Genomic DNA, 12,422 nt, shown 5'->3' with positions numbered 1-12,422 from the left:
GAGGACATAAAGGGAAAGGAAGCTGAGATCTGGATGGCGTGCTCTCTAGGCCCAGCTTGCCCCCCCTGCTCATGCCAACCCTGTTACATGTGGCAGGAATATCGTGGGCCCATGGGGGCTCCTGAAGGAGACCTGCCTGATTTGATTGTGCGTGAGTTGCCGTGGCAGCTGTTGGTCGAAGCACTAAACCCAGTGGCCGCCGTGACTGTCGGCCTCCGACAGGCTGAACACACGCCGGCGTCCTTTCCTGCCACTCCTGACTAGAGGGAAAACACAGCGACAGATCATAGGAAGCCTGTAACAATGGAACGGTGAAGGTGAGGTGGAAAAGAAAAGGACACAGCAGTGACAGACACAGCATCAGCAGAACAAAGGAAGACATGGCTGCAGTGGGCACCCAGACTGCCAGCCCACCATGGAGACAGGACATGTCCATGCTGCTCCCAAGACAAGCCAAGGTCAGGAGATCTAAGAAAAAGATTGCTCATTTCTGTAACTTTTCTTTCTGTCTTCTTTAGACAGGGTCTCATAGTCAAGGCCGGCCTCAAATTCTGCTATGTAGCCAAGGAGAGTCTTGAACTTCTGACCCTCCTACCTCTAACTCCTGAGCATCGTGATTATAGGCATGTACCACGAGACTTGCTTTATGTGGTATTGGGTATGGAACTCAGACCTTGTGCATGCCAGGCAAGCAAATGGCTCTAATCCCTCACTCTTGCAACTTAATATGGTTAGAAACAGAGAAGGTTCAATCCTGTTGCAAAGATTTGGGTCACTGATAACTTCTGGTCTGTCAGAAAAACCAGGGGACAAAAGAACAAAACTGCTTCTCAGTTTTATCTGGGACCCGCAGAAAGATGGGAAACTCAGAGGAAATGCCTGCAGGAAGGAGGGGCGTGGTCAGAGGGTCAGAGCCAGGCCAGTGTGAACTAAGCATTTCTGACCCTGGAGAGGGTGACATGGAGGGATCTGCTTCAAGTTTTATGTAAACCCTGGATGCTGGACATGACACCTGCCTTAGACTCACAGTGGTATCTGGGGGAGAGGGATGACTTGGAAAGTCCCACCTGGGGAACCAGGACCAGGGCACAGAGCAGGAGATGGGGAGACTAGGCACTTGGTAGCTAGGTGGGAATGCACGAGCTGGAACAGGAACAAGAGGAAGGACTCATGGTGTTCTTGGGGTCATAGTCTCAGAGACAAACTACACGAGGAGAGCAAAGAGTAATACCACTGAGTGAGCACAGTGGGAGCATGAGGAAACACCATGCTGAGGATGGTACACTGGTCCATCTTATGTTGGCTGCATTTTACACACACACACACACACACACACACACACACACACACACACACACACACACACACACACAAAGAATATCAGAGAAAAGACCATACTGCATCCCTGAAGTGTCTGCCCTTAAAGGTCTACGGACTAGGTGATTAAAAACCTAAGTGTAAAAATCAAGGCCGGAAGCTTAGAGAGGCTGAGGGAGGAAGGGAGCCTGGGGAGGGAGGGCAGGAAGGCTCTCAACCCTGGGCCCCAGAAGCCAGCCCTTTCTTTTTCCTGTCAGCCCTTGGGATGGCAGCTGCAGTGCACAGGGTGACATTTACACTTGCGAGGGCAGCCTGACCTTCTCTCTGGCATCATTTCCAATAAACACTTTCTGTTTTCTGCCTCAAAGGCTCACAAAGAAACTCTAACACTCTGGCACGTGTGGATGCCAGAATGCCAGGAGCTAAGGTTCATCATTGGACCAGTATCTGAGGGACAATTCCTCATCAGGACTCCATAAAGACAGGCATCCTGGCCAGTGTCATCTCAGTGCTCTGACGGCTGAGGCGGGAACATCAGTCCAGGCTAGTCTGATTTACATGGTAAGACCTGTCTCAGAAACAGAACTCCATGGAGTGTAAGTGTATACAAGTGGGTATGACACCGAGTGGCCATCTACGCATGTGTATATGTGTGCACATAGCACCGTGAGAGTGCACAGGGCACTGGGCCCACACTTTGTTCTGACAAGGAACTCACTGACTCCTTACCATGCTGCTGCTTTTGATTTCGACTTCTGAAAAATAGAGTAAGTGTTGACCCAGCCTGCTGCCTTTTCTCACCAGGGGTCAAGCTGAGGCTTGCCATCTAGTTGAGGTAGTCAAGTGAGTCACTTGGTTCCTGGTACAGATAAAGAAACCCATGGTGTTCAGCTCTCCACTGAGGGGCTGGCCACCCAAAAGCACTTTTGTTGAAGTGCAGTGGAGCCGGGTGTCACGGCAGGGGCCGAGGTCTCAGAACTTGGAGGTGGAGGCAAGCGGATCACTTGGGCCAGTTTGAGCAACACAGTGAGACTAATCGCAAAACAATAAGTAAGACACAACAAGGAGCAATGGGCAAACAGACTGAGTGTGACTGGGTGCTGGAGCAGGCCACTCAAGTCCCCGCAAGTCCCTTTAGTGTAGCTTTGACAGGCCAAGGCTGTCCAGGAACACAAAACTCACTGTCTGGCCCTGAGGCAGTCTTGAATTCAGTATGGGCTCTCTCTTAGTCTGGGGTGTCTGTGAGCTCCCATTTGAGCCCTTGTTAAAAAGCCGCTTGGAATATGCATAGTTTTGCATGGCAGAAGGGGGATACAGCACACACTGTTGGTGCAGCACACTAAGTGACTATTAAGGGCACCCTTCCTCTTGGCTGTGGTCCCAATCTGTGCCAGGCCTACAGCTCTAAAACCACTTCTGGTCAGAGGTCTTGGCCATGAGGCATAGGAGCTGTTTCGTAAAGACAGACTGCCTCCCTTCTGCACTCCGAAGGGCGAGTTTTGCAGGGAAGCTTTACAGAGAGGGGGAAAAGGATTCTACTTGTTTCCAACAAGATAGGGGTGTGGACGCAGGAGGACCTATGTGAGCTTCAGACGCCTGTTCCTTAGGGGCTCCTGGCTTGCAGCATTTACTCCTTGGGTTTTGTCTCTAGGAATACAAGAGCTTTCTGCAGCTGGTCTGTGCCAGCTGGTGGAGCCTCTGCCTCGTCCCTCATTATGGGTTCCAACTGCACACATGCCTCTGTGGTCATCTAATGGTCCTGGTCTGCCCCTGTTCATCTGTGAGAACCTGTTCTGCCACTTGGTGTCTGTCCCTAATATCTGTGCACAGTAGGAACTCAGCACAAACCCATTTGCCTAGAAAAAGACAGTACAGTGAGGAAGAGCCAGGGAGAAAGACGACGGTGAAGGGCCCATCTCGCAGAGAAATGTCTTGGGTCAGGTCTCAAGGCTACGTAACCAAGATGGGCAACCTGCACCACTGATGCCTGGGCACACAGGCTGAAGCTGATGGGCACAAGAAACTGAGAGTGCCCATCCTGGGGATACATGCGGGTCTCTTTCAGACCCAGACAGGAAGTGTAAGGTCAATTAGTGGGGCAAAGCAGATGCACAAGTAATCCCTCCAGCCTCAGCCTGTTCCACACTTAGTTTGGAGATAACCCTGCAGCAGAAGAGAATCTGGCTGTCTTGGGTTCCTCTGGTTGGGACCTGTAGGCCCAGTCATCTGCTACCTGGACTAAGTGAGTCCCAGGCTTGGTGAGTGGGACCATGGCTTTGGAGCTGGGTCTACAGGCAACTGTGTACAGTGAAGGACTACTGTAAGGCAACTGTCACAGTCAGGATTCAAACTCTGACCTGGGTCCATGGTACACCCCTGGGGTACCCAGAAAGACTCAGGGACCATGTCCCATATTCTGCTGGGCTGTTTTAGAAGGCAGAACATGGCTGTGGAGTCACCAAGGATAGGGTTCACATTTGGATTCTCCCACCTGCTAATGGCAGCATGGTAGATAAGTCACATGATCTGTCAGAATCGTCGTTTTCCAATGTAGGAGAGCAAGGAAGGCCTCAGGGAGAAGGTGTCTATGTAATGCACCCAGGCAAGGTGTCCAGCCCCAGGAGGGTGTCTACTGGGAGGTCATGCAGGGCATACACAAGGGTGACCATGTGTGGGCTAGGGAGGAGCCCACACTGACCATGGGTGTCCAGGCCATAAGAAATGCCAGGAAAGTGTGTGAGTCTTTACCAGCTCTTTAAACCTTTTAGACTGGTGTAAGGTGTTGGTTACCTGTGGGGTTTGGTATTCTATTTATATGGTCATCATTTCAGACATCCAGTGTTTCTTTGTTTTTTGGAATATTCCAATCTGCTATTTTGGCTGTTTTGAAATTGATGGACAGGTATTGGGACCCAGAACTGCCCTATCAGACTACTAGAGCTGTATTTTTGTGATGTGCCCCTTGTATAAATTTGAGTATGATTTTAAGTATGACTTGGAGCAGATGTGGGAAACTGGCCTCTTGCTGGCATCAATCATTACTTTTCTGAACAGACACTTGACCTTGTAGTGGGCACTGGTGTCTCTGAGTCTCTGGAGCATGCTTTCCTGGCTCCCAGGAGCCTGGCAATTGCTTTCTGAACCAAGTAGCTCCCTGGCCTCTGGGAGGTTCAGTAAACATAATGTCAGCAATACTCTGAGTTAGTACCATGCCCTCAAAACTACTCTGAAGACAAATGGACTCTTGGCAAGGCATGCTGTTCAGGCTGAGCAGCAGGCAGATACCATGGATGATGTGGGGACTGGCTCCTCAGGCTCATCCGATTACCAGCTGGCTGTCTGAGGACAGCACCTCTAGTTGATGGTGGTAGCCCTTGGCAGGTATAAAAACTGGCCAGTAGGCTATTCTCTGATTCCTAAATACTGGGCTACCATTTAGAGCTAGTGTCAAACTCTGACACGTGGTGGAGGGACCCCCTAACCCCCACAGAATCTTTGGTGGTCCGTTAGCAAAGCCCAATAGGGAATAGGTGTGGGAGGAATAGTCTGGCTAGGCCAGACCTGCAGGAACAACGCATGCACTTGGCTCTGGGCCGAAGGTATAACCTACAGTGGAGCACTGAGGATGCTCAAGAACTCCAGGAGTCTCTTCTCAGGTCCGACAGCTGTGTCTGGGAACATCTGATCCCTCCCCGAGAATGAAGCATAGCTCTTGGCCAGGTCAGCTTCTCTAAAAGAGGTGAGCTATCGTGGAGTGGACAGAGGTGGATGGGTAGCCAGGCTTAGGCTTTTACTGTCATGTCACATAAAAAATGGGGCCGGTGTGCCTGCCGGGATGCAGTAAGAGGGGGCAGACACCTCAGAGATTTTGACTATCACTTATTCACTGGAATGGCCTGGCCATCTGACAGCCAGGCTAATGGCCCCTGGATTTGTGAGATTCAAAGACATGTTGTTGGCACTGGGCTGGGAATGGTAGGGATTGGGGGCTGAGGGAGGCCAAGGCAGAAATAGTGAGCACACATTATACAGGCTCTATTTGGACACTGTAAGGCTTTTCTTGGTTTTAGTTTTAGGCAGAGAAGTGTGTGGCTACCTGCTCACTTAGATGTTGGCTCTGCCTCGTTAAAAATGGAAGAGAGGTGTCTATACTATGTAGAAAAGATCTGTCCTATGAGTGCTGGCAAACACGAGTGTTGGGCTCACATGTAGATACGGAAGTGTGCATGTCAGCAAGAGCATGAACACAGCACATGAACATAACCCCACACTCCTGTCCTAGAGCAAGGTCAGACCAAGAACAGGGTCCCTGGGGCTGAGCTTGGCTTTGAAGCACAATCCCTCTGCATCTCCTCAATCTGCAGCTAACCTTCAACTTACTCCCTACTGGCCTGGGGGCAGGGAGAGGATCTGACAGTGTACTGGGAGAGGTTCAGTGAGGTGGGCTGGAGGGGGACATCAACAGGGGATGAGAACAAGTCCCTTGTGGGGTAGCACAGGTGGACCAGCATCTCCTAAGTCACAGGCATGGGAAGGAAAGGAAGGTGAAACTGAAAGCATGAGGGAAGGAAGTACAATATCCAGGAAGACACTGGTCCCTGGGGTGGGTATAGAACCATGGCCTTTGCCTGGTGTGTCTCTGCCCATGGTTCTTCATGGATAGGTGCCCTGTGAGATATACTGGGCGGGGCACAGATAAGGGCACAGACAGGGTACAGGCTAGAGACACAGGTACCCTGTAGATCATGGGGCAGTGAAGCCCTGTACTGCCTGGGGACACTGGGCTTACCCCTATTGTATCCCTGCCCTTTGGGCTGCAATTGGGGCCATGTTAATCAGGAACCAAGTCTGAAGTCAATTCCTTGGACTTAATGAAGAACAGACAAAACATGTGTGCAAGCTGCTCATGAGAGCCCAGGACAAGGCAGGTGGAGGTGGGCTGAGGCATTACAGTCTTACTCCTCTTAATGGACTCTTTGTATGACCTTTGAACTGGTGTATGTTAAGGGACAGCAAGAGGTGACCTTTCTCTGTTCTGATTAACTCCCTTAGAGTGGTAGGCATGTTCCTGGGGACATCTAGACAGTACCAAACACTGAAAGAGGAAACTTGTATGCTGGAGCCCAATTAGGAGGGATGAATCTTCTTCCTTGGCTTTATACAATCATCCCTGAGAGACCCCTCCAGGTGACACACACAGGAGTGATGACATGTCACTTAGGCTTGGCTTGGCTGGTGCCATTCCCTAGAGCACTACGGTCATAGCAGAACAGAGCAGACCAGCCAACATAAGCGTTAATGCAGCTGGTGGGCAATGTCATCTTTCTCAACCATAAAGAACACCACTGAGTGGCAGTATCTTCCAGACACCATGAGGAGGAGCTGTGGGTCAGAGGTCATAGCCGAGGCAAGGGGTCACAGGGTCCCAAAGGGCCTCCCGAAGTCCCTCATGTCTCACGGCCAATACCTGCTGGGCTCTGGGTTGCTGAGGGTACAGAGGAAGAGCCTCCTGAGTCGCAGTGACTGGTGCTCCCACTGCCGCCGGGGCTCCCACTGGCAAACGGTGGCGATGGTGACGACAGAGATGGGGAGCTATGCTGGTTTATGCACTGGGCCACAGCAAAGCCTGCAAGACAACAGTGCAACACCATTAGTTACAGGAGTGCTGGTAGGCTTTGCAGAAGGAAGGCCACTTCCATACTGAGTTGGAGACATTGGGAGGCCAATTTTTGCCTCAGAGGCAGCATGGGGGCTTTAATGTCAAGTCAACTCTACTGGTCTTTTCTCTGGGTGAGCCTTGGCATGTTTGCCAGAACAAGCTGATCTCTCTGGTCAGAGACTAATCTATGCATGTGTGAAGCTGTTTTCAGAAACAGCTGCCGTAGCCAGGCCAAGGCAAGGCTATGGTGCCTGTTGCAGCCATCATCACAGTGGCTGGATGTGCTTTGAGACAAAGGAATTACAGAAACCAGCAACTGAGAGCCCCGTTTCTCCCCTCCCAGAACCCCTTCTACCTTGGCAGTCCTGGCAGGGCAGGTTCAGGAGTAATGAGGGCTCTGCTGAAGAGCTCACTGACCGTCACCAACAGCCCACCCCAGAGTCACTCAGAGATGTGGCGGCTCTGTGGTTTGTGGCCACACAACACAGGGAAGGGCCTAGCTCGAAGGCTTAGAGATCCTTAGCTCTGCATGGCGAAACCTACTTCTCAGCATCAGGTAAGTGGCCTCTCTGTTTCTGGTTGTTCACTCTCATGGCCTCAACCATGGGGAGGGTGGGGGGACGTAAGGCTTCCCAGCAGGCCCCAGCACAGGCAGGGTGCATGTTAAAGGTGCTCTTTGCTGATTGGAGAGATGACTCAACACTTGGTTGCTCTTGCAGAGGATTCACATGACAGCTCAGAACCCCACCTGAACTCCAGTTCTAGGAGATCTCAGGTCCTCTTCTGGCCTCTGCAGGTACCAGGCCCACACGTGGTACACAGTCATGTAGGCAAAATGACTCATATAAATAAAGTAAAAGTAAATCTTAACTTTAAAAAAGTGTTCTTTACATTGGGTGTGCTGGTACACACCTTTAATCAATCCCGACACTCAACATTCACGAGGCAGATCTCTGAATTTGAGGCCAGTTTGGTCTATATAGTGAGATTTTTGTCTTAAAAAAGAAACAAACAACAAAAACAAATAACCCCAACCCCCAAAGTACCTCTTTATGACAAAGCTCAGTCTTGCTGATGGCCCAGGAGCTGCACCCCGTCTCACACTCTATACTTCTGAGCTCTTACATTCTGCCCTCCCAAAGGGCGGAATTTATTTATTCTTAAACAGCATAAAGTGCGGTGCTCTGACTGTCTATGGGGGCAGTGTGCTTGGCTCCATGTAGTACAAAGGGTAGGGCAGGTTCTTGCCCCGGGAAGTTTACTGGTCAGAGAGGAGTCCAGGCAAGTCCCTGCACCTCCCCACTTCCTTCTTTTAATCTATAGATAGGACCTCCTCTGCTCTACACATCCCTTCCCTGTAGACTCAGTGGTACCTTGCACTTGGCCAAGGAGGCGCTATTTATATACTAATGTTCATGGATAACTACTGTTATCAACTGACCAAGCTCACGGATACCCTGGGCCAGGCTTTAGGGGCAGGTGACATGTGTCATGGCAACAGCAGGTGGATGGGGCCTGGTGGTTAGTGCTTGCTGTCCTCACCTTCTGTGTACCTCAGATGGCTGCTACAGAGGGATTGGCAGCACCACCAGGCTCCAGACCCCATGAGGCTGCACTGAGAGGTTGATTGACTGGCAGGAAAGGCAGGCAGAGGAAACACAGAGAATGTCTGACAGATCCCAACACTGCTCAGGAGAATTCCACAGGGACAATCAGCCACAGCTTTGCAGTGAACTTTATTGCTGCTTACTTCTTAATCACGTACAGTGGTAAACCCCTGGGTTTATAAGCTGTTTACTTGCCTCAAAAATGAATTACCCTGTAACAAATCAAAGTGTCAGGTGGCTTTTCCCAAGCTGCCAAGTTATCACGCTCACAAACAAGCTGAGTGTTGCGACTAAGCTTTGTGTGCTCCTGAATGAAAATGCTAAGTGAAAAGCTGGGACCCTTGGGGTCTCTAAAGACTCAGCAACATACGTAGACTGCAGTTCATGAGGGATGAGCAAGGATACTAACATTCTTTGCTGGGTGGGCGGAGCTTAGTGGCACAGCCCTTGCCTAGCATATGTAGTTTGGCCTGGGTTCCCTACCCAGGATGCTCTTTTGAAAAGAAGACAAAAGGAAGTTCATTAATTTTGGGGTCAGCATCAAGTCTTAGACTAGTAATAAAATTTACATGTAATTAGAGTGTGCCTACAAAGGTCAGACAACAACTTGCAGGAGGTGGCTCCTTCTTTCTATCATGTAGGACCTTGGGCACTGAACTCATGTCATGGGCTTGTTGGTTCCAACTCTGTCATATTTTGCAGGGTAAACTGAGTAGAGGTGCTGAGCATGCATTTCCCTCCTATGCTGCTGCTTAAATCTCTCCTCCTTCTCCATCCTCTTTGTATGTTGCAGTTTCGAGGAGCTCTTGTCCACAGTAACTTACCATACTGGGGGATTGGGTGGCACTGGAGAGAACCGCAGGTGAACAGCAAGGCTGAGCCCTGGACCTCAGAATTCTTGCTTCATCCCAGCAAGGCAGTTCTGGATGAGCTAACTACAGCAGGGATGCCAGAGGCCTTCTGGGTCTGTGTCAACCCACAAGGACTGCAAGTTCTTCAAACACATAGACAAGCCAGAAATTATGGGATGGGTAACAGGCACACAGATTCCCAGGGCGGGGGGGGGGGGGGGGTTGGGTCTTCACTGCTGACGACAAGCTTGGCTTGCCCTGTGTCTGTCTCAAGAACAGCTCTGAGATGTGTACCAAAGGCTGTGGAGACTTGCAAGCCTTTGGACCCAGTCTGTGTGTAGGAACTGGAGCCACTGGGAGTGGTGGTGGGGAGATGTGAGGTGCAAATGTTTATGAAAGGGTGCAGCACGGGGGATGGTTAAGAAGTGGGGTATCTCTAGAGCTGGAGGAAAGCTAGTGGATTCTGACACAAGCCGTTGATGAAAGCCTCCAGTTGACAAACATGCCAGCAGAAAGGAAGATTAAGTGTCTGGGGAAGTGCTTGAGAGGTGGCAAGTGAGGAAATATTAGCAAAAGTACGTCCACATACTCCTACTGAGAAAATTCCAGGTTCTCCCTCCTCCCTGTCCGGGGCGGAGCAGACGTCTGCAGGGCTGAGCCTTTGAGAGGAATGGGCAGCTTTAGAACAGCCTTTCGCTGTCTTTCATGGGCTTGTCCAAATTTTCTAAGCTCCTTACCATGAATCACCGTTATTTTGACACAGGGTCTGATGTATCTCAGACTGGCCTTGACCTCACTAAAAACAGCTGGAAATAATACCTCCTACGTCTACTTCCCTGAGTAGTGGATTATAGACCTGTGGCACCACCATGCTCAGCTTATGTGGTGTTGAGATTAAACCCAGGGTTCCGAACATCCTTGACAAGCACTGTATATCCCCGGCCATTATTATTTCAACATTATTTCAAACCAGGAAAGAAGAAGGTAGAGGAGAGATAGGATTCTTGGGAGCTGGGCACACTCAGGCCCATAAGTATCACCCACTATGAGCTACTCTGGTCTCCCAAGCTCCTTCCCTGTGAGTTCTTGGGACCTGGACAAACTTTCCCAGAGCAGGTCCAGGCAGGAGGACCCATGCCAACAAGCAAGACACCCCCTTGCTTTGCAGGATCTCTGAGGTGCACGAGCAGCCTGGAGCCTTCCTATCTTCCTCTACTCCATTCTGCCATGATTTGGGGAATGTGAATGAATGAACAGCTTTCTGGAATCTGTCAAGAACAAAATTACTACCAAAAGGTCAGCCTTCTATTTTAAGGAATACTGGGCATGGAGTCAGATTCCCAGGTTCAAGTCCAAGTTCCATCCACTCTGGCTTTGAGGCCTGGGATGAGTCCTGGTCTCTGTTTGCCTCTGCTTTCAGTGCGTCCTTCCAGCAGCCCAGGCTGGCTTGCAGTCCTCAGCACTTGCTGGGCCATTCCTGCAGACTGCAGTTACCTTTTGCCCCTTTCTTTCTGCATAAGTCCCTTCCTGCCCCTTCAGGGCCTATGTGCTGGCTGCCAGCTTGGGCAAAGGTTTTCCCCTATACCCCACACAGTCTGTCCTGCTCAGGCAGTGTATGAGAAACCTGACTGCAAAGATGCCTAGTACTGTGGGTAACAACTTTCACTACTTGAGCAGCTGGCACCCTTTGGACGTGTTTCTGAGATTGCTAGCTATTTCTATTACTCATTTTCTCCCTCCACTTGCAGTGACAGAACCTGGCCACTAGGCATGGCCTTGCAACTGAGTTGTGGCGATGAGACAGACATCAAAGTGGCATGTGGGATTTCCAAGAAGCCTCTTCAACAGGAAAGAGGGTAGGTACATCCTCTATTATGCTTCCTGGAACACGGATGTGATAGCCAGAAGTCCAGCAGTCATCCTGGACTAAGAGGGGGAACTGTGTATGAGGGAAGGAAGAACACTGAGTGGAGAGGAGCGTGGGTCCCTGGTACCTCATGGAGCCCTTGCTTACCTATATCCATGATGCTTTTACTGGAGAGCAACATAACCTCCCTTCTAGCATTTTCTATGTAGTTGAAGTTAATCTTATCTGATATTGTTGTGGGGAATGCCTTGTTAATGCAGGGTATGGGCCATATCCCCTGGTTACATTTATATGCTGGCTCTGACCTTCTGGTAGGAAGAAAACTGCCCTGAGCCTATGGGGCTGGTAGTTCTGGTGGGGTATAGGGATCTGGATATGGTGGGATGAAGGAAAAGGGGAGGGGCAAGTGATTCTGATTATTAATTCAACTTCCTTCTATGATGTAAGCAGAGTTTTTGGTAGAATCCAGTGGATGAACTGAGTTTCTTTCTGAGTTCAAATTAGAAGTCAGAGATTATAAAAGAGGACTAAGACCTTGATACTGAGGGCCATGAGAGACTGCACACTGTGCAGATAGGGACACTGGGGCCTGGGCATGTGTGAGCTGAAGCTTTTCTAATCTTCCAAGAAAGCAGGGGCCACTGGTGCCTTTTGGGCATTTGACTAAAATGTAAGTGTTCCAGATTAAAAAGTATTTGCCCTTTTGGAATTATGGAACTGGCTTGAGTCTATGAAGGGGATTGATACCACAGGGGTCTCTCAGAAGGTCAACTCAGGGGTCATTCCAAGGAGCTCCTACTCTGTGTAACATGGAGCTACACCTGGCAGACCACCAGGGGTACACTTTCAGAAATAACTCTATCCTTAGCCACAGACTTCTAGGGGATTGTTGCTCCCAGCATGCATCTGTACAGTTCCGCTTTGAAAACCACCATAGAGACAAGTCCTGAAGCCCTATAACAAAAGCATCTGGTACTAGACCAACATCAGGGTGCATGCCAAGTCAAAGTGACAGCAGGAAGACTTCTGTCACAACACAGGACATTTATCTTGAGCTTCCCAGGAGTTCCAGCTTAGGGGAAAAGCATAGCCTAGTGGAGCTCTTGGGACCCACCAGTCAC

The 12,422-nt window shown here is 50.2% G+C and overlaps 1 protein-coding gene across 5 annotated transcripts in view; it reads right to left on the bottom strand.

Annotated features, from left to right (window-relative positions):
* Clec16a (C-type lectin domain containing 16A) overlaps positions 1–12,422 on the bottom strand; it is a 196,981-nt gene that overhangs the window by 6,779 nt on the left and 177,780 nt on the right. For 3 of the 5 annotated variants that reach the window (XM_034505372.2, XM_034505370.2, XM_076937427.1), the window contains one exon: positions 6,785–6,943. In XM_034505372.2, coding sequence (XP_034361263.1) covers positions 6,785–6,943 — 159 coding nt within the window. Of the gene's footprint in view, positions 1–136; positions 261–6,784; positions 6,944–12,422 lie in introns of all 5 variants that reach the window. The other 2 variants (XM_076937429.1, XM_076937428.1) reach the window with 1 other exon arrangement.

This window comes from Arvicanthis niloticus, chromosome 6, assembly GCF_011762505.2.
Source record: "Arvicanthis niloticus isolate mArvNil1 chromosome 6, mArvNil1.pat.X, whole genome shotgun sequence".
Classification (NCBI taxonomy): Eukaryota; Metazoa; Chordata; class Mammalia; order Rodentia; family Muridae; genus Arvicanthis; species Arvicanthis niloticus.
Note: the sequence above shows the minus strand (reverse complement) of the source record. Positions and strands in the feature narration are given on the sequence as shown.